The sequence below is a fragment of the Carcharodon carcharias genome, chromosome 34, assembly GCF_017639515.1.
Source record: "Carcharodon carcharias isolate sCarCar2 chromosome 34, sCarCar2.pri, whole genome shotgun sequence".
In the NCBI taxonomy this organism is placed as follows: Eukaryota; Metazoa; Chordata; class Chondrichthyes; order Lamniformes; family Lamnidae; genus Carcharodon; species Carcharodon carcharias.
Genome location: NC_054500.1, coordinates 8235294 through 8261504, shown reverse-complemented (window position 1 = coordinate 8261504; position 26211 = coordinate 8235294). Strand labels below are relative to the sequence as shown.

The window sequence follows — 26211 nt, the reverse complement described above, 5'->3', positions numbered from 1 at the left end:
AGGTTACATCAATGTCTTCAGGACATTGACATCAGATCTCCAGGGCACTTTGGGAACACTCTGCCACTTGTTTCTAGGTTTTTAAATTTGTCTTTCTTCCCAAAAAAACCTGTTCCTCTTGAAATGACTGACCACTTACTTTGTATTATAAATTAAGTAAAACGGATCAAGTAGGGTAGAATTTTCAGGTTGGCATGTTGCTGTGATCGGCGGGCCAGGGAACAAACTGCCGACCATGATCAGCCCCCAAAAGCGATTTCACGCTGGCTGGCCAATTAACGGCCATCCGGTGTGAAACACACGCTGAGAGGCTCAACAATGCCGGGATGGGGGCGGAAGGAGGGTGAGCGCCGAAGTCTACACGGTCGCAGAGGACAGCGCAGTGGAAGCTCCTGGAAGGCAGAGAGCTGCCTCAGGCAGCTGAAGAATTTAAAACCAATCAATAAATGTTTGAAACTGCAGAAAAAAATGCCCGCACATCAGATTCACTCACATGAAAATATAGATGATGAAAATTCTGTCCATACATTTTTAATTTTTTAAAATTAATAGTGGAAACCTCATCCCACCTTAGATGAGGTTTCCTGAAAAATGCAAAGGCTGCCTGGTCAATTCGCGCTCCCCCCTCCCTCCTGCCAACCATAATGTTGGACAGGCAGTGAAAAATCACCGTCAGTTGCTACTTTAATGGTCTTAATAGGCCTCCTAATTGTTGGCAGGCGCGCTGCCGACTCTCTTTCGCACCCACCAACCGAAATATCACGCACTATTTCAAGCTCAAGTATGTCTAACCATAGTTTCACCCTGAAATGAAACGGCTCGAGAGAAAATTCATGCTAAGAGGAATTTGCAGGCTTAATTTTCAACTCAGCAATGTGTGGAATGATCAGAAAAAATCTTAAGTCATGCATCAAATTTCCAAAATGATTTTCTGGCTGTTGAATCTCTGTCGGGAGTGTAAAGCTGTAAAGTTATCTATTTATAGAATGTATCTTATCTAATAAAAGGTATACCTAAAGGAAAGAGATTAGTGCCTTATTGAACAATGTGGATGAACGTAGAATAAAATCAAAGTGCTGGAAACACTCAGCAAGTCTGGCAACATCTGTGGATAGTGAAACAGAGTTAACATTTCAAGTTGAATATGACTCTTATTCTCCAATTCTGAAGAAATCATAACCGACTCAAAACATTAACTCTGTTTCTCTCTCCACAGATGGTGTCAGACTTGCTGAGTATTTCTGACACTTCTTATTTGTATTTCAGATTTCCAGCATCCATAGTATTTTGCTTTTGGTTAAGTGGATGAATGTGGATTTGGGTAAAGTAATATAAAAAAAAAATAGGAGAAAGAGTCCTAAAATGTGACTTGGAATGTGACAATGGGGTTGACAGTTTGTTCTGATTTTTGCACACTTTAAGTTGCATGCTGCATAAATTTCAATAATGAATGCTTTGAATGACAGTCTGTAGCTTCAACATCATAATTCATTCCCTTGGATCTTACCATTTATTTCCAATTTTAGGTGGTGACATACCTAGCAGGGTGTGGACTGCAAAGCTGCCCTATGCTTCTGGCAAAAGGCTATCCAGACATTGGGTGGAATCCTGTTGGAGGAGAACGTTATCTTGACTTTTTGCGGTTTGCTGTATTTGTTAATGGTGAATAGACCAGTTTAGTAAACATCAGTAAAGGATGAATAGCTAAATTATTCACTATATTTGTAGAGTCTGAGTTCATATTGTGCACTACATTTCACAAAATTGACAGTAGCGCAGATAGTATAGATATTATCATGTGGGCACAATCTGCGTGCCACAGCTGTCACACATCATTGACAGTCAAAAAATGTGCTTAACTGTTGCTGATTGTTTACATAGAATCTGTTACTCTTAGCATGATAGTCATACAGTTTACATGTTTAATAATGTCAGAAATAAATAGATACAACATCATATATATGGGAATAGTAAGCTCTTAGCTACTGGGGAATAAAAATGATCCTGATTTACTGAAAAATTGCATGTTACAAAAAAACTTTTCCACCATGCCTGTTGCTTGTTGGCTATTCCTGTGGATTCCCAGAAATCTGGATATTGATTCTTTGAACGTCATCTGCAAAACACTTGATTAGGAATATAATCCAGATGAACACATTAACTGCTCATAGCAAGCTTTCTCTCTATCTATTTTAATGGAAGCATTAATCCATTAAAAATGAATGGGTTCATACTTCTGTTAAAGCTGTAGAGAAAGGAATTTGTGTGTATGACAATGTCACATAATCAGAGAATGGTTACAGCACAGAAGGAGACCATTCGGCCCATCATGTTGGCACCGATTCTCCAAAGGAACAATTCAACTAGTGCCAGTGATTTATGTACATATACACCCAGGTCCCTCAGTTCCTATAACCCCTTTAGAATTATACCCTTCATTTTATATTGTCTCTCCACATTCATCCTACCAAAATGAAACACTTCACATTTCTTTACATTAATTTTATCTGCCAGTTGTCCAGCCATTACACCAGCCCTATCTATGTCCTTTTGAAATTCGACACTATCCTCCCCACTGTTCACAATGATTCCAAGTTTTGTATCATCTGCAGATTTTGAAATTGTGCCCTGTACACCAAGGTCTAGGTCATTAATATATGTAACATTGATCCCTGGGGAACTCCACTACAAACTTCCCTCCAGTCCAAAAAACATCATTAACCACTACTCTCTGTTTCCTGTCACTTACCCAATTTTATATCCATCTCGCTACTGACTCTTTCATTCCAAGAGTTATGACTTTACTCACAAGTCTGTTGTGTGGCACTTTATTAAATGCCTTTTAGAATGTACCACATGAACAGCATTATCCTCAAAACCCTCTCTGTTATCTCATCAAAAAACTCCAGCACGTTACTTAAACATGATTTGCACTTAACAAATTCATCCTGGCTTTCCTTAATTAACCCACATTTACCCAAACGACTATTAATTTTGTCCCAAGTTATCATTTCTAGAAGCTTCCCAACCACTGAGATGATTGGCTGGGCTTATCTCTATACCGTTTTTTGAACAAGAGTGTATTTTTCCAATTCTCCAGTCTTCTGGCACCACCCTGAGTCTAAGGAAGACTTGAACATTATGGCCAGTACCTCCACAATTTCCATTCTCACTTTCCTAAGTAACAATTTCATCAACTTTAAGTACAGACAGCCTATCTGATCCCTCCTTATCAATTTTAAACCCTTCAAGTGCCTGAATTACATGCTCTTCATCATGACCTGCACAGCATCATCTTCCTTGGTAAAGTCAGATGCAAAGTATTCATTTAGTATCTCAGCTATGCTCCTTGCCTCCATGCATAAATCTTCTTTTTGGTCCCCAAGTCGACTCCACTCCTCCTCTTGCCACCCTTTTACTATTTATATGCCAATGGAAGACTTATGTATTCCCTTTCATGTTAACTGCCAGTCTTTTCTCATACTGTCTTTTTGCTTTTCTTCATTTCTGCAGCTGCAGATGGGAATCCAGGATTCCTGGTGTCAGGGTCAAGGATATCATTGAGTGGCTGCAGAGCAATCTGAGGGGTGGGGCCAGTGGTTGTGTTCCACATTGGCACCAATGACAGAGGCAGAAAGAGGGAAGTGGTCTTGCAGTCAGAACTTAGGGAGCTGGAGCTCAAAAGTAGCAATTTCCATGAGCTAGTGAGTATAGAAACAGGATAAAGCAGGTGAATGCATGGCTGGAACAATGGTCCTGGTTAATTGGGACCAGCTCTGGGGGAGATGGAACCTGTATAGGCTGGACGGATTGCATCTAAACAGAGCCGGGGCCAACTTCCTTGCTAGTTTTATTGTGGAGGATTTAGACTAACTTGGCAGGGGTGTGGGAACCTGGATGTAATATCAGAGAGGAATACCAAGGTGCATAGAATACCAGGCGACACACATAGCACTAGCGTAGGAAATTGTCAGGCAATAAGTGGGTTCAAAGCAAGGGAAAAAGTAATAAAGTCTAAATTAGGGTTTCTGTGCATGTATATGAAGACGGGAAGTGTGATAAATAATATTGTAAGTTACAGGCACAGATTGCCATGTGGAAATATGATTTTGTGGCTACAACAGAGACCTGACTCAAAGAAGAGCAGGACTGGGTATTAAATATTCCTGGATACAAGGTGCTGAAGGAAGATAGGAAATGAAGGAAATGTGGCAGTATTGATTTAAGGAGAACAGCGGAGTGCTGGAAGAGCTAAGGAACAAGAGGTTCAGTTACATTGCTTGATGCAGTCTATAGGCCACCAACTTGTGGGAAAGTTGTAGAGGAACAAGTTTGCAAAAAAGCACGGAGAGGTACAAAAATTATATGGTAGTTATAATGGGGGACTTTAACTTTCCAAATATAGACTGAGATAGTGGTAGTGTAAAGGGCAAAGAGGGGCAAGAGTTCCTAGAATGTGTTCAGGAAAATTTTGTACAGGAGTATGTTCCCAGTCAAATGAGAAAGGAGGCATTGCTAGACCTGGTTCTTGGGAACGAAGTGACCCAAGTTGATCGGGTGTCAATAGGGGAACATTTAGGGGAAAGTGATCGTTGTATCATAAGGTTTAGGTTGGCTATGGAAAAGGACAAGGAACAATCCAGTGTAAGAATAATTAACTGGAGGAAAGCCAACTTCAATGGGGTAAGAATAGACCTGAGCGTGATAAATTGGAATCAAAGGTTGGCAGGCAAAGTTGGAACATCCGTGATAGTAATTTCTATCACTTCATTGCCTACTGAGGTAGAACATATACTTGTGGGCAGTAGCAAGTTGCTTCCGTTGGAGGATTTCATTGAAGTAAACAATGCAAGAACTGCATTTACTAAAAAAAAAACACAAACGTTTTCACTCTCAGTTCCTATTGACTCCCATTCTTATTGATTCCCATAAACCAGCTTCAGAAACCAGGTAATATTTTCCACCACAATTAAAATTCAAAAAATTCCATTCAGTTATCATTAACTTCACAATTAGTAAATGACTTAAAATATTTTGGAAGCATCAACATATGAAGAAAACAAGAAGATCACTGTCAGATGATGAACTATTTCTCACTTATGACATATACTTCAAGCTTTTTACAAATATTGATCCTGTTATCATCAATTTTTTTCCTGCTTTTCCCACCAGTTCTATAGACATCAGTTACTTACCAATGTCTAAGTGATCAGCCATAATTCATGAGATTGGACAGTGCTTTCTGGGAGAATGCAACAACATGGAGGGTCTCATAGCTGAATTTCATGCACACACCCAACAGGAGCCATTACCTGACAACCTGATGTGGAAATTCTCACCTTTGGTTGCTTGGTTGAATTGCACCAGCCTTCCACTATCTGGGCTGACAACAATTAAGAGATGAGGGACTGAACCAGGGTCTGTATAGTCTGCATGTCTTATATGCTCACTGCGGCGCAACCAGGTGAACTACTTATAAAAAGATGAGTACGTTTTAGCATTATCATTTCAGGTAAATCTATTTGATTCGAGTCATTTTCCTCCTTTAGTTGCTTATTTCCCCAAAATGTACCTTGTAATAAAGAAATGCATTTCTTTGATGCTATCTCAAAAACCAGGCTTCCAAACCCAGGCCTGGTGAATTTCAGTGAATGGTCTAGAATTTCACATGTTTACTGCATACTGTACAATTAAATTGCTTCATACAAAACATTTTTAAAATTAAATTAATTATTACAGGAGCATCATTACTTGAGGAAAAGGTTCAAGGGAATATATGACTACAATTGATGAGAACTATTTCATGACTGCAAAATAAATTTGTGCAGTAATGGAATACAACTACAAGACGTACTTAATGCATTTACTTGCAAAGTGACTAAAAGCGTTAGTTGTATTAGAAGTTTTTGCATTCCTGAACATGGGAAATATATTGACACTTTCTTGTTTAGAGCTTCTCATCCTCCTGCTTGTGCGATGTTTTCTATGTGATCGCAGGTGAAAGTGTAGAAGAAAATGCCAATGTTGTTGTGCGTTTGCTGATCCGTCGCCCTGAGTGTTTTGGACCGGCCCTACGGGGTGAAGGTGGCAGTGGTTTACTTGGAGCCATTGAGGATGCCATCAAGATTTCTGAGGATCCTGCCCGTGATGGACCGACGGTCAAGAAAGACCGAAGACGGGAATTGTAAGGAAATATGTTAACTTCAACCAAAGCAATATAAATGTTTTGCTGCCTCTTATAAGACTTTCAAGACAGAAAACCTGTTTTTCTTTGGCCGAAAGATTGGGGACCTACTTTTGACCTTTCCGCCTCGGGCTCTTCAAGCTAAGGAGCTCACTGGCACAAAGCCCTCAATCAACTTCTTGGAACCCTTCTACATCTGACTGCAACCTAAAGGAGAATGTATTGGGAGGGCCAGAAATGGTCCCTCCCACCTCATTCAAATGACTTTATTGGAACTACAGTTAACCTGCCTCACTCATGAGAAGAGTGGAGCAAGGTAAAGGGGGAAGAGATCTGTTTCATATATAGAAATTCCCTGGGAACAGAGGTCATGAAAATCATAGAAACCTTAAGGATTGCAAGAAAAAAATGAAACGTGAAGCATCATTATCGCATTGAAATTTTTCAGGTGCTCCATACAATGAATTATCCTTGGAAGTGCAAGCAGATTCTTTTATCTAGTAAAGTGTTTCCAGAAAGAAAATAATTGCAGTTTAAATGTCTGAGTACTTTTAGCTGATGTAAGCTACAATTTTTATTTATTCTTTTATGGGATAGGGCATCACTGGCTAGGCCAGCATTTGTTGCCCACTTTTGCCCTTGAGAAGGTGGTGATGAGCCACCTTCTTGAACCGTTGCAGTCCATTTGTTGTAGTTACATCCACAGTGCTGTTAGGGAGGTAGTTCCAGGATTTTGATCCAGTGACAGTGAAGGGACAGTGATATAGTTCCAAATCAGGATGATGTGTGGATTGGAGGGGAACTTGCATGTGGTGATGTTCCCATGCAGCTGCTACCCTTGTCTTTCTAAGTGGTAGAGGTCGTGGGTTTGGAGGGTGCTGTAAAAGGAGCCTTGTCAAGTTACTGCAGTGCATCTTGTAGATGGTACACACTGGGTGGAATTATCCCAGGTCTGTACTAAGTACTGTTGCGGGCGGGAAAAAGGAGGTTGCAATGACGGCTTTTCACACTGTATCATCCCAATCCTGCCTCATTAATCATACATTCCCGGGAAACACGCTGTTTAGCTGGCAGGCAGCCTCCAATTCGCTTACCGTCACCTTGCCGCTTCCTTATGCCAGACGTCATATTTAAAGTACAGCCCAGGACTACTGCACAGAAGGCATGGACCCAAAAGGCAAGAAGAGTGCAACCCCCTGATTCAGTGACACATCCCTGGGATGTCATGGAGGCCCGCCATGATGTCCTCTACCTCTGTTCTAGCCGCAGGAGTGGCAGCAACATCATCAGTTTGGCTTGGGTGGTGGTGTCAACGGTGTTCAGTGCCAACGCCCTGCAAAAGAGGACAACCACCCAGTGCCGAAAGAGGAGTCACTTCTCATCACTCTCAACTCTCACTCTCAAACCCATCACACATCGACAGGAATCTCACTCACTGCCAGTACAAGGGACATCACCATTCTCTCTCTCACACACCTACATTGACCTCATCACATGCATGGCGCCACACACCATCCATATATGCCAGGCATACTTATCATCTGGCCTGGCAGGCATCCTGCTTACACTCTCTCCATCTGTCTTCATGCAGTACAAGCTGGCACACAACAAAAGGGAGAAGTCGCAGACTGATGGAGGAATGTCTGAAATCAAGGTCCTCACGGACTTTGTAAGACCCACCCAGCTGGCTGGCAAAGATCTGGACCAGTCCTGTGCTGACGGTGAGGTCAGCAATCCTCAACCAAGTGAGGATCCAGCAATGCAAAATCCATCAGACAACCATGCTGTGAGTTAGTTCCCCTGTTTCGCAGTCCCCTGCCATGCACTAAATATCTCCTTGCTTTCGCAGGCACATCTGGGAAACAGCCAAGGGGGCCCATGACCCAGGTCCTCGACTCAAGCCCCACAGACACCTCAGAAGAGGAATCTGCTGAAACCCTCATCGAAGACCCATTATAGCGCTCAGCCACACCCTCCACCAGCGCAGAGACAAACACTTCGGTGAGACCAAGCTTTAGAGTTGCCTCGGGGTCACAGTCAGGTGAGCACATTGCACTGTCTGATCCACAGCAGACAGATGCAGGGACTTTCCAGGTTTCTGGCACTCAGAGGACTGCTGGAGGCCAGAAATCTGCTGAGTCCAAGTCAGATGATGAGCCTCCGGATTCAGTCTTACCTCAGCTCCAGGAGCTGCAAAGGCAAGCTCGGGAACATCAGGAAGGGATATCAGTTGCACTTCTCAGATTGCAAGGCCCGATGGAGGAGTCCGTCTGCCTTCACTCTGAGGTGATGGCTCCGGCATACCAACACACCGAGGTCAACACTGGTAGGACAGCAGCTGCCATGGAGACCTTGGTCCAGGACATCGGTCCTGCGCTGTTGTGCGAGCTCAACTCCATCGCAGGTGCCATGGTTGTCCTCCAACAGTGTCAGTGGGAGAGCGGTGTGGGACAGCTCGATCGCGCTCCAGCTTCCCCTTCTCCTCAAGGAATCAGCCAGGGGCACTTGGGCACTCATAGGAAGGAGCATCAGCAGGTGCACACCCCAGGGCCAGCAACCCAGGTGACTCAGGGAGTGTCCGGCCCATCTGAATCCCCTCTTTCTGTGACCCAGCAAACCCAGCTCCATAGGCTGAGGAGGGTGCCACCGCCACACAGCAGCACTTTGAAAGCATACTGGAGCCCTTAAGAAAACACACATCAAGGTCATCACAAGTAAGGCGTAGCAGTCAGGCTGCCTGCACCTCTGCTGTGGATGTCAGCGGAACACCAAGGTGTAGTGGCAGGGTTAGGAATGTTAAGAAGATGTGGTTGCACAGCCTGGGCATGGGGGTTAATCACTTGTACACGGTGTTCACTTTGTCAATAAACTCCCAAGAATGTCTCCTTACCTGTGGCTCCTTGTTCTGGTGAGCAGATTTTGTGTTGCTCAGATGTGAAACCTTGGTCCCTGCACAAGATAAAGGCAGGTGTCTCAGTCCAGAGCCTCTTCCCTGTGCTTTGTGCAACATGCCCAGCACACCGATGGTGCGCCTTCACTGTCACTGGTCACAGTCATGCCTGCATCTCAATGGAGCTTACCGTTGCAGCCAGAATGTCCTGGGCCAGCGGCACAAAGTTCTGTCATCCTCTCTGCGTGCTCCCAGCAGCTTTGAGGTGTGCTGGCTCCCCATCTCGTCAGCATCTGTGTCCGGTGACAGTGTGCTCTTGAAGAGGTCAGCTCACAAAGGATGCCATTGGTTCAGGAGAAGTTAAAGTTTCCCCGCTGGATCTCCATGATATGACCCTATTCACAGAGCATAAGCGACGTGCCATCAGCCAGACAGGAATCAGACATTCACATGAGCTATGTGAGGATTTATGGAGTGTCCCCATGCATTTTGTCATCATCCTCCCAGAATGTAGGGGCTATGGGCATCTGCCACGTCCCCATGACAGGAGCCTTATCACAGAAGGTATGCGTGCTGCCATCAGCCAGACAGGAGTCAAACATTCACAGATGCAACTTGAGGTTCTATGGTTTCTCCTCACTGCATGTCACCATCATCCTTCATGAATCTAGCAACTATGAGGGCCTCCCGAACACGCCTGCCTCATCTGGCAAGTGCGAGGGCCTCATTGTCACTTTCGAGGACCTCCTAACCCTGATCCCCATGGATGTCCCCCTCAACGGAGGAGATGTGCAACTCCTCCATCTCCTCCTTAGCCGGCTCCTCTTCCCATTGCAGCGCCAGGTTTTGAAGCGCACAGCAGGCAATGACCATGCATGACACCCTCTGTGGGTTGTATTGCAGTGCTCCTCCAGACCAGTCCTGGCACTGGAACCTCATATTCAACATTCGGAAGTTCTGCTCCACCAAGCTTGCAGGTTTGAGCATGAGCCTACCTTGCACCTGTGCTCTGAGGCCACCGCACAGATGTCATCAGCTATGTCCTCTGCAGGTAGCCTTTGCCCCCGTGGAGCCAACCCTGGAAGATGTTAGGGACCTGAGACCTACTGAGAATGTAGGAGTCATGAACACTGCCAGGGATGGCGCAGACCTACAGGATGCATTTGTGGTGGTTGCACAAGCTGAACATTCAATGTTGACGTAGTTGACTGCTTGTGGCCACGAGATCTGAGCACCACATGATTGCAGTCGATGGCACCCTGCACCTGTGGAAAACTTAAGATCTGGGCCAATCCAATTGCTCTTGCACCCTGGCTTTCCTGATCCCAGGAGATATGCATAAAGTTTTGTGCCCTCTCAAAAATGCCATCCTTGACCATTGGCGCATTTGTGTGTGGGAGTTTGCAATAACCCCAAGAGGTCACCTTTGGAACCCTGAAAGGAGCCACTGATGTAAAGATTGAGCGTTGCAGTCACTTTCACAGCGACTGGCAGTGGATGCTCTCCATGTCCCCGTGGTACCAAATCCTGCAGCAGGTGGTAGATGTGACTGACCAGTTCCCTGGACATGCGCAGTCTTCAGCAACACTGGTTCTTGTCATCTGCAGGAATGACAAGCGCCATCTATAGACCCTGGGTCTAGCTAGGCGCTGACCAGCAACGGCTTGCTGTGGCTCTTCAGCCTCAGCCACCCCTGGAAGAGTGGAAGTGGGTTGTGATTGTCTCTGAGCAATTGGGGCATTTCAAATGTGTAAATCAACATGTAATGTATATGATGACAGGAAGCCACAAGAATCGGTAAGAGGGAGAAGTAGTTGTGAGGGAGGGAGTGATTGCAGACTGAAAGGAGGTGCATTGAAGTCCTCCGTGCTAACTTCAGGAGAGCAATGGCAAGTAGGAAATAGAAGGATTGATAATGTTGAGGCAGGATAACGATCTTTATTGCTGTGCAGAAAGTGAAAGAGGCCTGAATGGGAGTTCCACCTGTAGTCCTAATGAGATCGTGACATTTCTTCCAGTGCTGCCAGATCTTGGAGAAAATGTTGCTGGCGTTAACGTTTTGTGCCACCTCTCTCCATGTCTGTTTCCAGTTTGATGTGGTACCTGTTGATCATCTGTGGGGCTGAGGATCTTATCTAGTGTGAATTTCCTTCTTGAGGATTCCCAGAGCTGCATCTCAGAACCACAGGACCTTGCTGGAAATCATGCTTCCTGAAGACATGGTTACAGGGAGGGGGGGATAAGGTGAAGTTGGAAAATCTGCAGTTCTTCTCCTTGAAGCAAAAGAGTTTGTGTGGAGATTTGATAAAGGTGTACAAGTTTATGACAGGCTTAGTTAAGGTAGACATGGCTGTTCCCATTAGCTAATGGTACAAGAACTGCTGGGGGTGGTGGGCACCAACTTAAGGTTTTGGGCACGAGATGCAAGGGGAATATGAGAACTATTTTATGCAGCAAGTGGTAATGTTGAAACTCGCTGCCTACACAGTGGTGGAAGGGAAACCAATCAATGATTTCAGAAGGATATTAGATGGGTACTTAAAAAAATAAACTTGCATGGCTATGAGGATCGAGCAGGGGAGCATGATTGACTGGATTGCTCCATAGAGAACTGGTAGAGACTTGAGCAGCCAAATAGCTTCCTTCTGTGCAGTAAATGACATCTGCCTGCATTTCCATGCTTTCCTAATTTGGCCACAAATAAGCACCTCTTCTGTAAGAGGCTGCAGACCCAATTTCCTCTCGCTTATTGGTGGACTGCCCACGTGGAGCCTATTTTGCAGTGGTAGCTCACTTCGACCATACAAATGAGGAGCAACCTGGAATCTGGGATAAGTCCCCCACTGGTTCCTCCGAGCAGCTGTTGCCCTGGCCCACCCACCTTTGGCCTTTTTTTCCTGAGATATGTAAATCATCCTCAATAAGTCACAATCTTTAAAAAAAATTGTTCATGGGATGTGGGTGTTGCTGGCCAGGCCAGCATTTATTGCTCATCCCTAATTGCCCCTGAGAAGGTGGTGGTGAGTTGCCTTCTTGAGTCGCTACAGTCCATGTGTTGTAGGTACATCCACAGTGCTATTAGGGAGGGAGTTCCAGGATTCTGACCCAGCGACTGAACGAACTGATATATTTCCAAGTCAGGATGGTGAGTGGCTTGAGGGAAACTTGCAGGTGGTGGTGTTCCCATGCATCTTCTGCCCTTGTCCTTCTAGGTGGTCGAGCTTGCGGGTTTGGTTTGCTTATGGAATAAATGATTTAAGGAAGCAGAACTAAAATCAGAATGAATTCTTTTGTGTAAATGCATATGTGCACATAATATAATTGGAATTGGTTGCAGACACGATAGGCTTATGAGCTACAGTGTCTCAGAGCATTGGGAGGGAAATTGGTCTTGGGCAGTAGTGCAGAATGAACAATAACATGACTTGCTATCATCTGCTTTATGCTACTGTCGAATCCAATGTCACCCCCATTGTGTTCATCTCATCCTGCTATTTGTATGTAGGTTAGGCGAAGAGGTCCATGAAGAAAATCGTGTCCATCTGGGTAATGCCATCATGTCTTTCTACTCAGCGCTGATTGACCTATTGGGCAGATGTGCTCCAGAGATGCATGTAAGTGATTGCCTAATGTAGATGAACCAACAGCTGATTTCTGAGTTGCACCACATCCCATGTTGTGTGATAGTTATATTCCAAATCTATTTTTATAAGAGTTTTACAGGCATCTGCCACACTTCAAAGTGAATAAAGTTTTTTAAAAAATGCTTAGTTCTATCTTGGGTCAATTGCAAGTAAATTACTTGCAGATTAGGGATTAATCTGAAGCCAGAAGTCAAGGTTAATAAAAACAGAAAATGCTGGAAATACTCAGCATGTCTGGCAGCAAATGCAGAGAGAGAAACAGCTAATGTTTCAAGTCAATGATCTTTCGTCAGAACACCAACCAGAAATTGAAGGCCTGGATTTTCCATTTAAATAAACCATCTATTTTCTGGAGGTCCAGCAAGTAAAATGAAGCGAAGAAGCCCTCTCCCAAAACTACTACTCCCCACCCCAAAATGGTCTCTGCAATTGCCCTTCTGGGACTCCACTTTCACAAAGATACATCTGCTAGTAGTACGCTTTGCTGCATTTAAATTAAGTAAGAGGCATGCAGCCAAGTGTCCCATGAGCTTTCCTTACAGTTCTGCTCATTTACCATCACTGAAAAGGTAGTTCTATTGTGCCTGTATAGTAGTCGTGGTGGGAAGTTGAAAGGTCACACAGGAGTGAGAGTCTGCAACATTGGCCTGGATTGTAGTCTGTGCACTAGTTCTGTGCGGGTTTGCTGTTGCGAGGTTGGCTTTCCCAAATGCCTGGCAAAATTTAACTGTAGAATTACTTCAACTTTTTTTCTGAGGTGGGGTTAGAAACTAACCCATTAATTGACAGACAGGAGGCCTTTCAGGCAGGAAGACTGCTTCACAAGGCTAAAGTCCAGAGGAATACGTATTGGGAGAGTGAAAGAGGTCATGCTGGGTGGTGGGTGGGGATCAAATGGTGGTCAGTGCGGGGGTGGGGGTGCGGGGGGTGTGTGATTCCTGATTGTGGGCGGATCTCATGGTAGTTGGGGGAGCAGACAGATCATGGCAGATAGGGGAGGGTCTGGTGGTTTACTGAGCAGCATCCTGAGCCTGGAGGAAACACTCCTTGTTCTAGCCCAGAAGTAGGAATGCGAAGGCAACCACCTCATGGATTCAGCCCTTTTGTCTTAGAACATACATACAACCATATGAATTAAGAGAATTCAGACCCTTGAGTCTGCTCTACCATAAGATCATGGCTGATCTGAATGTGGCCCTGACTCCATTTTCCTGTCTGCATCCCTGTCTGTCATCTTTGAGCTGACTGATCTGCTGAGGCCTGGGAAACCAGGCCGCCTGCAGTTATAAGTAGAATGAGTGATGGGATGATGGCACATGGCTTCATTGAAATGTTTAAATAATCAACATGCTTCCCGTGAGTGGATTGGTTATCCACCCCTTTCCCCTCACTACCCCACCCCCACAGCCGATGTTAAAATGGTAAGCAGGCAATTTGGTCCCTATCACTGTTCCCTGTAAATTGCGCAGCCTTGCACCAACCTGAAGGTCCCCCGCAGGCATGTGCACATGTTAGCTCCATTAAGTTATCACGAGTGTATGGCCATGCAAAATAAGTTAAAGGGGTCGCACATTTAAATAAGTCAAGTGCAAAAAAAGAGGGAACATTGGTTCCTATTGCAGAGATTTTTTGCATTTTAACCTCTTGTGCGACTCAATCCACCTGTTCTGAGGAATTAACTTGGCTGGAAGTCACTGTGTTCCTGAGCATTTATAGATATTTTTTAGAGACTTGCTGAGAATTTACAGGGAGTTCTACATCCCTTTGAGGATTATATTTTTTATTGAAAATGAAACTTCTGTTAACTGGTGGCTGACCCTCAATGGCAGTTTAACGCCCAAATGGTGAGTTGAAAATTTATCCCATGTTTTCATTCTGAAACAGGCAAACATAGAACAGTTAATTGGAGGAGAAGGAATATTCTTTGAAACTACAGGCCAAGTGAAACCATGGTTGTTAGTACCTGTGTATATATAGTCCTTATACTCCAGCTGTGAATAAACTTGACGAGACACACAGGTGAAACAAGGAAATATGCCCAGTGGGGATCAGTATAGTCATATGCTACATACAGCACAGTATTGCTATTAATGAAGGCCTCACCATAGACAGTTTCTTCTAAAATAACATACTAACATACAAAGAAATCAGTTGAACTGGCGAGGAGTCACAGAGACCAGGAAATATGATGATGCCAAGCTGGCACCAACAGGAGACCAACCATTTCAAGTTGCAAGACAGATGTTTGTGGGTCACATTCCCTGACCTTTCACTGAGCTCTGGATTTATTCTGGGTTCCTGCTAAGTATTTATGTCCTACCCTACTCAAATTAATGTTGGAGAGTTGGCACCACTTGAGCAAAAGTTATAGCCCCATGTGCTTTACCAATGTTTGCTAAGAAATGGGTCACATGAGGTCTTTACCCCCAGACAGTGCAGGAAAAGCAGTCAACATGCTGGACCTCTACTCAGGACTCCTGGGCTCTCATTATGCTGACTGATATGCCCCTTGTTAAAACCACAGTCGGTGTTAATTGCTGTGCAAACCAAATCCCAGAGGGATATTTGGCTTACGGGCCATACCCTTTTTACTGTATTCTGAAAACGAGAAGATGACGTACTGATCTCAGCAGCAAGAAGTCCGGTAACACTTTTGGAATTTTAAAAACTAAAAGTAAAAGTTTTATTAACAAGAATAAAAGAAAACTTAAGCACACAAGATTACAGCTACACAGTTAAACTTAGTCTTACAACACATTCCCTCAAAAAGACTATACTTGGTCAAACCCACAAGTAAATACCTTCTAGGCAACACTCCCTTATAGATGATTAACTATAGGAAATCCAGTAATATTACTCAATGGAAACTGCTGTACCTTTAATAGAGGCATACCACATGACCTTTCAACTTTCTCCCACTCTGATGTGGAATCCAAACTTCAGAATAAAACTGCTTGTTGCAGCCCAAGACTTTTCTGGCTTGACTGGATGGCTGTTTCAAACAACTCCTTCTCCCAGACAACAGCTCCCAAATGAATGGCTCAAACAGTTCCAGCTGCTATCTCAACTGCTCAAACAGCAACTCTAAAATACCGTTTTTCACCCTTATCTCAGGTTCCGTTGTTTTCACACCTCTTTGAAGCTCAAACCTTACCAAACACAAAATCTTTCATGTCTCCACCTTGTCTTTGCTTCTGAGTCAATAAAATATAATATCCCCTTTTTTTGTTTACCTATGGAACTCCTGCAAGATGCAAACATGTTTCTTAGTGCCTCTGACTCTCCTTTGATATTCAAACAAACTCAATTTATCTAAAAATGCAAATGTTAAATCTAGCCTATTTACTTGTACCTCAAACCTAACACCATGATCCCTTTCACGTTTTAACCTCCCCGGACAACCTGGCTCCTATTAATCTCTGCCCAGCTTAATTAAATCATACACACACACCCCAAAAATATTGTTTTAAAAAACATCCAGTTCTCACTCCCTTCATCGGTCATTTTTTTTCCACATCCACATTTCATTATCACTGAATGTATCTCTACTGCCGCTGGATCCAACTTTAGGTGATATTCTCACTTCTTGCTCTTTGCTGTGCTTTGAAGATCACTTCTTGTACCTTGCTCATTGAAGAGTTGAGCAGGTCGTTGAGTGTGTCACTAAACCTAACCATCAGAATACTATGTCAATAGAAAGTTTTTGATGTATGTAACTCATGACTTTACTATTACCCATATATATCCTCTGCTATTACTTCAGAGCAATAGTGAACTTTGTTTAAAGTTGTGTATCTCCACACACATTGCCATTGTATCTTGTGAGGACGTTACACTTAACTCCAAAGAAAAAACAAGCTGCTGTTTCTCCTTTAAACAGAACATTGAGACAGTCAGAACCAGTTGGTAAAACTTGCAGTGATACTATCTTTGTGACTTATGAGACAAATCATAGCTGTAAGAGCAAACTTATATTCGTGTTGGTTCAGCCACATGTTGGCTTCTTGAGAATTATTAAAGGGTTACAGATATATAATTTTTCATTTGCTTAACAAAACACTATCAAACATTGCTTATTAGAAAACTGCATGTTCTATAATAATGGGTTGTAAAAAAGCAGTTTTGAAAGAATGAGTAAAATATTACTCTCTTTTGAAGAGTAACATTGATTTAATACATGATGTTACGTGCTGGCTTCCTGTGCAGTGTTTGCCTTATACTGAAAACTAGTTTGCAAGTTAACTTAGTTCTGTTGTTTATTTTCTTTTTGCCACAGCTGATCCAGGCTGGAAAAGGTGAAGCATTGAGAATCCGGGCAATCCTGCGATCCCTGGTTCCCATTGAAGACTTAGTTGGTGTTATAAGTTTGCCATTGCAGATACCTGCCTTTGGAAAAGGTAAGGTTAAACTGCTCATGCGGCTGCTATCAGAAACCTTGGCCTTGACTAGGATTGTATGTTCAAATCATATTGTAGCACAATAGGTAATAGATATGTTTGGTACCATTTAAATAACTACTGTGCTTAAGACTGATTTCTGATCCAATAACTTTTTATACTATTCTTTAGAGAACTTGGCTAGATTGAATGAAAAGACAATGGGTGGAGTCATCCAGTCCCGTTGGCAGTGGACATCATGGCAGGCTTGAACAGACAATATGGCAAGAAAACCAAAATCGGTTTCACGCTGCTGTGAAACCACTTTGCGATTGTCCACTCTGCTTATCAACGGCGGGCTGCATTTTCCACTGTCCAACATGGGGAACTTAATTTTAATGCATTTGCATCTCATTATTGTGCCCTCATGCCGGAATCATCCCCCCTCCCCCCCCCACCATGTCAAACTTACCACCCATGTCAGCGTGACTTCAGAATGGCGAGCTTCACGGCTGCCTTTAAAAGAAGGCATGCTTCTGGCAACCTGCAGATCGAGTGGAACTGAGAGGTGAATGCACACAACCTTGTGCAGCGCTCGCGAGCATCGCCCATAGTACATCAAGGAAGAGGTGCTGCACATTTGGTTGGGGGCACAGGCTTTTTCCTGGCTGGCTTTCATTTCGGTGTCAGGGCAAGGGCTCCAGTGCGGGTGAGGCCAGTGGGAGAGGCAAGGCAGCACAGACTGAAGGAACTACGCAAGCACATGCCTTGGGGGTTGGGGGGGCGGGGTTGTTGTGTGTGGGGGGAAGAGTGGGTGAGGGAAGTGGCCACACACTTGGAAAAGCTTGTTAAAAGTGAGCATTCTTCCACAGCTGAGACTGTTTAGCTGCAGCTCCGTTGACGTGCTTGGCATTAGGCCTCTGAAGCTTTCATGCCCACGCGAACAACGCAAAAGCATGAAGTGCCACCAAATGCCCTGAACTTTTCACCCCTCGGGCACAGACTGCAAATTAATGTCAGTTTTGGGGGGCAGCAGAATCATTGGCCAACTAGGCAAGTTGTAGAATCCCCTTACAAAGGGTGTCTATGACACAATCACTGTGCTCAGAGCCCCTTGTGCTGTCTTTATTAAGGTTTGGACCAGTATCATGGTTCAAGCCAACAGCACAGCTTTGCAGTGCGGGCTATGAGAACACCTGCGCCTGAGTTGAGAGTACAGCATGGAGTCCAGTGGTCGAAGCTGCCCTCAATCGGTGCCACCTTGACAGCAGCAATAGAGCACTGCAATACAGTCCCCAGAGTATGTGGAGCACCATCGTCACTTGCTGCACGTTACACAACCTGGTGCTGCAAGGGTGGGGGGTGGGGAACCTGTCTGAGGAGATTGAACAGCTGCACATCTCCGATGAGGAGGAGGTCAAAAGGAATGACAGTGATGAGGTCCACAAAGGTGAAGATGCTGGTGATGAGGCCATCGCACTGGCCAGACGAAACGGGAGCTCGGGAGGCCCTTAGCCGCAAGATTCGTGGGGGATGATGATGATGGCATGCGGTGAGGTCAGTCCTGCCATCCTCACCTTCCATCTGTGACCATTTGACTCTTGTATGGCTGATGGCAGTGCACATATCCTTAGTGCTCAGGCTCATGTCATGGGGACGCAGTGGAGGCCCGGATAGTCGCTAGATCCTGGGAGAATGATGATGACATACAGTGAGAACACTCCATAGTTCTTCACATTGCCCCTGTGAACGTCTGACTCCAGTCTGACTGAGGGCAGTTCACTTGCATTCAGTGATCAGGGTCACATCATGGAGCTGCAGATGTGAAACTTTAAATGCACCTGATCCTTTGTCAGCCTTCAGCACCTGACCCCTTCAGGAGCACAGCGTCACCGGACACAGATGCTGAAGACATGGGGGCCAGCCTCACTTCAAAGGTGCTGAGAGCACACAGAGAGAATGCCGGAACTCTGCTGCCAGACTGTCGTGGGAAGGTGTCACAATGGCAAGCATCATCGAGGTTCAGGCATCACTAATGTGTCCAGTGAGTGTGAAGCCGGACCATCACTTTGCTCTGAAGGTTACACACTGCACAGGGAAGAGGCCCTGGACTGAGACACCTGCTTTTATCTTGTGCAGGAACCAAGATTTCACGTCGGAGTGACACGAACGCTGCTCGTCATAACAAGAAGCCATAGGCAAGGAGACATTCTTGGGAGTTCATTATAATAGTGAATGTTATGTACAAGTTATTAATACCCATGCCCACGCTGTGCAGCAGCATCATCTTAACCTTCCTAATCTACCACTATGTCTTGGTGATACCCCGACATCCACAACGGAGCTGGCAGCAGCCTACTGATTGCGAAGCCCTGTTTGTGATGTCTTTGGCATGCTTCCTCTGGAGGGCTGAGACCTGGACGACCCTGGACTTATTTAGGTGTCCTGCTGTGGGCCAGTTGCAGCCTCCTTAGCCTGTGGAACTGGAGCTGCGGGGGTCACAGGAAGAGGATATCTGGATCGGCCAGACATTTCTGGAGTTACCTGGATGGTTGACCCTGGGGTGTTGAGCTTCTGGTCCTCCTCCCTATGGGTGCCTGACGGCTCCTGGCTGACTTGGAGTGAGATTGCACTGCCCTGCACCCCTCTCCTGTTGACACTGTTGGAGGCCAACTATGGCATCGGCGATGGCATGCAGCCTACACATCAGTGCAGAACTGATGTCCTGGACCAAGGTTTCCATGGCAGCCGCCATCCTGCCAGTGTTGACCTTGGTGCATCAGCATCCCAGTGCTATCACCTTGGGTTGAAGGCAAACAGACTCTTCCATTGTTCCTTGCTGTCTGAGGAGTGCACCACACATCCTTTCCTAATGTTCTCATGATTGGCTTTACAGCTCCACCAACTGATTGAGGGCCGAGTCCAAAGGCTCATCTTCTGACTCAGACTCAGCAGATTCCTTGCCTCCAGCGGTCCTCCATGTACCGGTGACCCCAGATCTCCCTGCCTCCGCCTGCTGTGGAACAGATTGTAAGCTGCTCCGAGGCTGCGCTACATCTAGGTCTCTCCAAGATGTGCATCGCTGTGCTGGTGGAGGGTGTGGCTGGGTCCTGTGACCAGTCTTCAACAGTGCTACCCTCAGGATGCTCATCCGCAATGCCCTCGGAGCTAGAGTTGTGATCAAGATTGCCTGAGGGCAATGCAGTGGTTGTGTCTTGGCGAGAAAAGTGGAGATTGTTAGTACTTGGCAGCTAAGTTAGACACAGAACAGTGGACTCAGAGTAGTGTTAACAGTGGGATGATCTAGCACAGGATCCTCACATGGATGCTTGCCGCCAACCTCGCCATCACTGCAGGAATGGTGCATGTCCGCTCTGGCTATCTCCAATGCACTATTCTCAAATGGTGGGCTTGGCACCCCATGCCCGGTCTGGGACCTCTCCCATTGATTGTGCATGATCTTGTCCTGCATAAATATATGGAGAGAGTGTGAGCAAAGTGTATGCAAGGCCAAATGAGAAGCATGCCAGGCATGCATATGTGGTGAGTGGAGCCATGGACGGGATGAAGAGGCAGTCTCCAGAGGAGATGAGACCAGATGCAAATGTGAGAATGTGTGTGAGAGAGTGAGAATGATGTCCCTTGAGCTGGCAGCGAGTGAGATGCCAGTGAATGTGTAATTGGCTTATGAGTGTGAGAGTTGAGAGTGCTGAGATGGTTGACATTACCCTTGCAGCACAGATGAGATCATTCATCCTTTTTCAGTACTGGATGGCCAACCTCTTGTGTGCAGCATTGGCACTGGCCACCTCTGCCACCACCTCTCGAGCTGGAGTGGTGAGATGGATGAGCCTCCTGTGGCCGGAGAGGGGGTAGAGGACATCACGGTGGGCCTCCAGGGCATCCCAGGGATGTGTCACTGAATCGGGGAGGGGTGCTGCACTCTTCTTGGTTTTGGGGCCATGTCTTCACCGGAGCAGTCCTAAGCTGCAAGCATTGAGAAGCGTGCGCACGGCTGCAGTTTAAGTATGGTGCCCTGTGTGAGGAAGCGGTGAGATAACAGCTTGGCAGGCCAATTGGGGGCTGGCCACCAGCGATTTAGTGTTTTTTTTCCATGACTACTAAGTTGGAAGGGGACAGTATGGCGTGAAAACCTGCCATTGCAGCCGCCTCGTAAAACGTCTTTTTTCACGCCTGCAACCGCACTTGGCAGACAATTCTGCCCAGTTTTCATAATAGTGCCTTTAATTAAGAGGGGGTTATATCCTGTAGCATCAGCTATCCTGTTGTTTAATATTCTTCTATATTTTCACCTTTCTGATATCTTTTGTGTAGAAGGATTCAGTATACTCTCAAGAAATTGTTGTTTCCTGATGCCTAGACGTCAGTGACTTGAGTGAAACAAAAGTTAACCATCTTTTATTTGTACATCATGCTGGTGACACCTTGAGATACCTTTAATCTGTTTAATGCCTGCCATGGAAGGTATCTAGTGTGCAGTAGATGTGAATTAATTTTAACTGCTGATCATTTACCAATCCTGTCTTGAGGCCTGACTCCCTGCAGGACATGGCTTGTTTTCTATCCTGACTTAATTCTAACTTGACCTTTATGTTGACTTTCATTATGCAGAGTTCACAGTATTCTGGTCCTAGATTTTTTTTTTAAATCTGCTATTTTTAAAAAAAATCTTAAAGCCGCAATTTGATTGTACATACCTGATCTGTTAATATGAGTATTATAAGTAGAGGCAATGGGATAAAGGATGTTTGCATTGGTAACTACTGATATAAGTCATAATAAAATGTGTTGATATGACAGCTGCAAAATGGTTATAACTTAGCCCGGCACTCAAGTCAAAAATTGTTAGCTTATAGCTTTTGGTTGCTGTTTGAATTGTACTGTAAATCTATTCAGTTGTCAACAGACTTGCAATTAGGGTACTCACCCAACAAGTTTTATTTTTGTTTATAGCGTAAAGCAGTTTACATATGGAAATCTGTTCCTCCTGTAATCTGAAATTCATAATTGAATAGATTAACAAAATGCAGCACTAACAATTGCCCTCCTACTGACGGATTTTGTATATAGTTCCATGTAAGCTTCCCGCCAAACATTCTGCCCTTTGTGAAGGATGGAAAGATTCTTAGCTGTCAGACTGCATTTTTCAAGAAAAGCTACAAGTTACAAACTTGCATTCTTTGCTTCACAAACCTGATATAGCTATTTATAACCTGATGTTCTGGTGATAGGCAATAACACAAATAGAGATGGGTTGCCTACCCTTGAAACTAATTTAAATTGATAAATATTGCTTAACCAAGGTAAGAGGTCCTTTCAGAATGCAACAACACCACTCTTTTTTGGTCTCAGTACATGGGCTTGGTTACAAATTCATATGAAAAAGTCATAATGCAAAATTATTTTCTAGTATGGCAGAAGATGGAGCTCCACTTCTCCCGCTGCCTGAATCCCTAATTGTGATTGCTGGCTTCATCTTATTGTTTGTGATTTCCAGATGGCAACCTTGTTGAACCTAAAATGTCAGCCAGCTTTGTCCCTGACCATAAGGCTCCCATGGTGCTGTTTCTGGATCGTGTCTATGGGATAGAAAATCAGGATTTTCTCCTTCATGTACTGGAGGTTGGCTTCTTACCTGATATGAGAGCTGCTGCCTCCTTGGATACTGTAAGTAGCGTGTTTTTAAATGCTTATTTTCAGTAAATTCACTCTAAAATTTTCCTCATCAATCTATGGTTGCAGTCAAATATTTTGTCCATTGCAGCAACCATGTTCAGTTGTGCAAGTTATTTTCACATTGGAGCAAGAGTGCATTAAGACTTGTGCTAGTATAAGTCCATATGAAAAGCTTATTACAGATAAAATGAGATACTGGATGGCTGGTTGAAAGTCAGACAGTTGAACAGTACAGATGTTCTTGCAAGTTTTTCATAGAACTATGTAGCCTGATTATTTAAATCTAGAACTCTGGTGATTTCTGGGGCTATCACACTGAGCTCCCAAAGTACATTTCAACATTCATCTTTTGCCTTCCTGTGTCCATATGGCCCTCATTTACTGTCCTTAAATCTGCCACTGGAAGCATTCAGTACCATTTCATATCAGGAAGAATGTGCAGAACTGGATTGGCATTTCCTGTTGACATTTTCCAGAGAAGCCCCTGCACAGTACTTCATGATTAGTTTCTCAGGTAGGGTTAAAGAGCTGGGTCTATTTACTTCAGAGTACTTAAAGGTGATGTGATGAAGGAATATAAAATAAGGAAAGGGATTTCAAGTCTTCTGCGATTATTTCAATTTGACAGATCAGGAAGAAGTTGGAGTTATATATTTAAAGTACGCAACAAAGGAAATAGGCTAGCTTGTTTGGCAGTTCTTTTCTCAGAGAATAATAAGCCTCTGGAATGTGTTGCGCAGTATGTGCTGCCTCAGTGAGCCTTCAAAAATCTTGGCTGGGGTCGAGATCGCATCTGGTAAAAGGTAAATAATTTAACAATTAATGTTAGGGTTAGGGCTGCTCAATGTGATCTCCTCGACAGGTTTTGATTGCATGAGGGGATCATAGGGGGATTTTCTAGCTTTTGTGTTTCCCTTTTAGGCCCCAGGCTTTTTTCTGTGTATGCCTCTCCCAAGAAATTACATGGTGTTGGTAGGTAAGTGCTCCAGCCATCATGAGGGAGAACGGACTTGATGGGCTAACTGGATCTTTTTCTGTCCATCATTTTGGTATGCTCGTATATGTCCCAATTGGATTTAAATTGAGATTTACATTTGAGTTGTGTATCATGATAATCAACCAATTGCACATGCTTGTTAAGAGCCTGTTGTATGCAGCATGGGGTTTGATTATTATCTAATAGGTTTGACTTGCTTCTCCATCTGCCTTCCCAGGTTGTTTTCAGTACCACTGAGATGGCTCTCGCTATGAACCGCTATCTCTGTACTGCAGTTCTTCCTCTGATAACTAAGTGTGCACCACTGTTTGCTGGAACTGAGCATCGAGCCATTATGATTGATTCCATGCTGCACACTATTTACCGGTTGTCTAGGGGCCGCTCACTAACTAAGGCACAAAGGGATATTATTGAAGCGTGCCTCATGGCATTGTGCAGGTAAGAACGTCATTGTAAACTACAATATAAAAACAGTAGGGAGTGGGTAGAGTTTCCACTTAGGGTGCAGTTGGTGATCTGGGGGTAAATTGCACCCAAAATTGGACTAGTTTTGAGAAGTGTTTTCATTTACCAAGAGTTTCTATTTAAACACATTTGCATATTACCATGTAAAATCTGCCATGAACTAGTGCAATGAGCAGCTTTTTAGAATGTAATTCTTTTTTAAACAAATTTGCTTTAAATATATTCCTTGGTATATTAAAGTGTAGTAATTTTGTGCCATTTTATTAATGCAGTTGAAAATGGGTTTATCACAAAAAGTCAGCATTTTTAATCAGTATCTAATCCACCACCCTCTGAGTAATTCAATTTTAAGTAACAGAAAATAACTTAAAAATGCATAACTATTTGTTTATTATTACTGTACAGCAGTCAGTTTCACTGTAAATTAGAAAGAAATTCAAAAGTCTTTAGCTGTGCCTATTAATGTTCCTGTACCCAAAAGAACCAGCTTAATTGTAAGAGCTCTTCAATGGTCCATTGGCTCAATGGCTCAGTTAACAGAATCACACAATGGTGATTAAATTCAATCAGAGGGTGTAGCCAACTTTATGGGGTCTGCTTCTAGCACTATGATTTTAAACTAATGCAAAGATTGCAGAAACTCGATTTGCACTGGATGTAATTTTCACTTGAAAATCCATGACCATTTGCACTGCTTTGGCAGATTTGGGGCAAATTGCATTGGAAAAATCAACAGAACCAAGTACTTTCGTGTGGTGACAAATGGTGAATTTTGGATGACATTATTGGTGATGGTTATGATTCATCTTTCAGGTGTTGATAACTAATACAGAATTGGCACCTTTACTCTTCACTCAATTCTGCATCAAGAGGCTGTGGGTTCAAGTCCCACTCCAAACACTTGAGCATGTAATCCAAACTGACAATTCAGTGCCATACTCAGGGACTTCTGCACTGTTGGAAGTGCTGTCTTGTGGATAAGACATTAAAACAAGGCTTATTCTGGTCCAGCCAGTGAATAGAAAAGTTCCCACGCCTCTATTTCAACAAAGAGCTGGGGTGTCTCCCCTTTGTTCTGCCTATTATTTATTCCTAAATCTGATTATCTGGCATGGACTCATTTGCTATTTATGGGGCAGAGTGAACGGTATTTTACTCTGAATTTAGCTCGCGTACTTGCCCTGAAATTACTTCATACTGGCATAGTGAGCAACAGAAATTATTAAAATGTGTTTTATTGCACAAAATTAGCATCCTTCACCTTGATCAGCACAAATTTACCAAGAACTAATATTATAAACACATGAATAAATAATTACATCTTCAGAAATAAAAATTACTGCTGTGTATGATCAATTGATAATTGTAACCAATATGTCAATATGTAGCAAGCAACAGAGATACTCGGTGAAATTAAAGACAGCTTATCCCTCTCGTGAATTGATAATACCTCTTGATTCATGTAATGCCAACTGTTCACGTTGTGCTTCATTTATACCTAGGGACTCCTTTACTTCTGAATTACAAAAAATAAAAGGGTAGATTTTACTAACTGGCAGCCTAATAGCACCCACCAACTGGTTGTTAGTGGTGATGGTAAACTTGATCGATTTTCAACCTTTTAATATACGGCTGATGGGCTGCAGGTGTCGACATGGCATTCTACTTCAAGTCAGTGTCTCCTGGATGACGCAGTATCAGCAGCTCAGCAGCTAGCATGGCCAGAGTGCAGGCATGCATCTGCAGAAGTGAGGTGCACCAACGGCCGACGTTATTTTTTGCTCCATGGAGCATTACTGTTCCTCCTGGTCTCCAGTCCATGTGGTGCAGGTACACCCACAGTGCAGTTCGGAAGGGGGCTCCAGGATTTTGATCCTGTGACAGTGAAGGGTCGGATATATTTCCAAGTCAGGTTGGGAGCGGGAGAGCAATTTCTTCCCACCATTTTGGATGCACTA

The 26211-nt window shown here is 44.1% G+C and overlaps 1 protein-coding gene across 1 annotated transcript in view; it reads left to right on the top strand.

Moving 5' to 3' along the window:
* LOC121272536 (ryanodine receptor 1-like) overlaps positions 1-26211 on the top strand; it is a 467552-nt gene that overhangs the window by 228834 nt on the left and 212507 nt on the right. Inside the window, exons 43-48 of the mRNA XM_041179156.1 lie at positions 1527-1662; positions 5998-6184; positions 12580-12688; positions 16995-17115; positions 22613-22782; positions 24006-24226. Of these exons, the coding sequence (XP_041035090.1) occupies positions 1527-1662; positions 5998-6184; positions 12580-12688; positions 16995-17115; positions 22613-22782; positions 24006-24226 (944 nt within the window). The remainder of the gene's footprint in view (positions 1-1526; positions 1663-5997; positions 6185-12579; positions 12689-16994; positions 17116-22612; positions 22783-24005; positions 24227-26211) is intronic.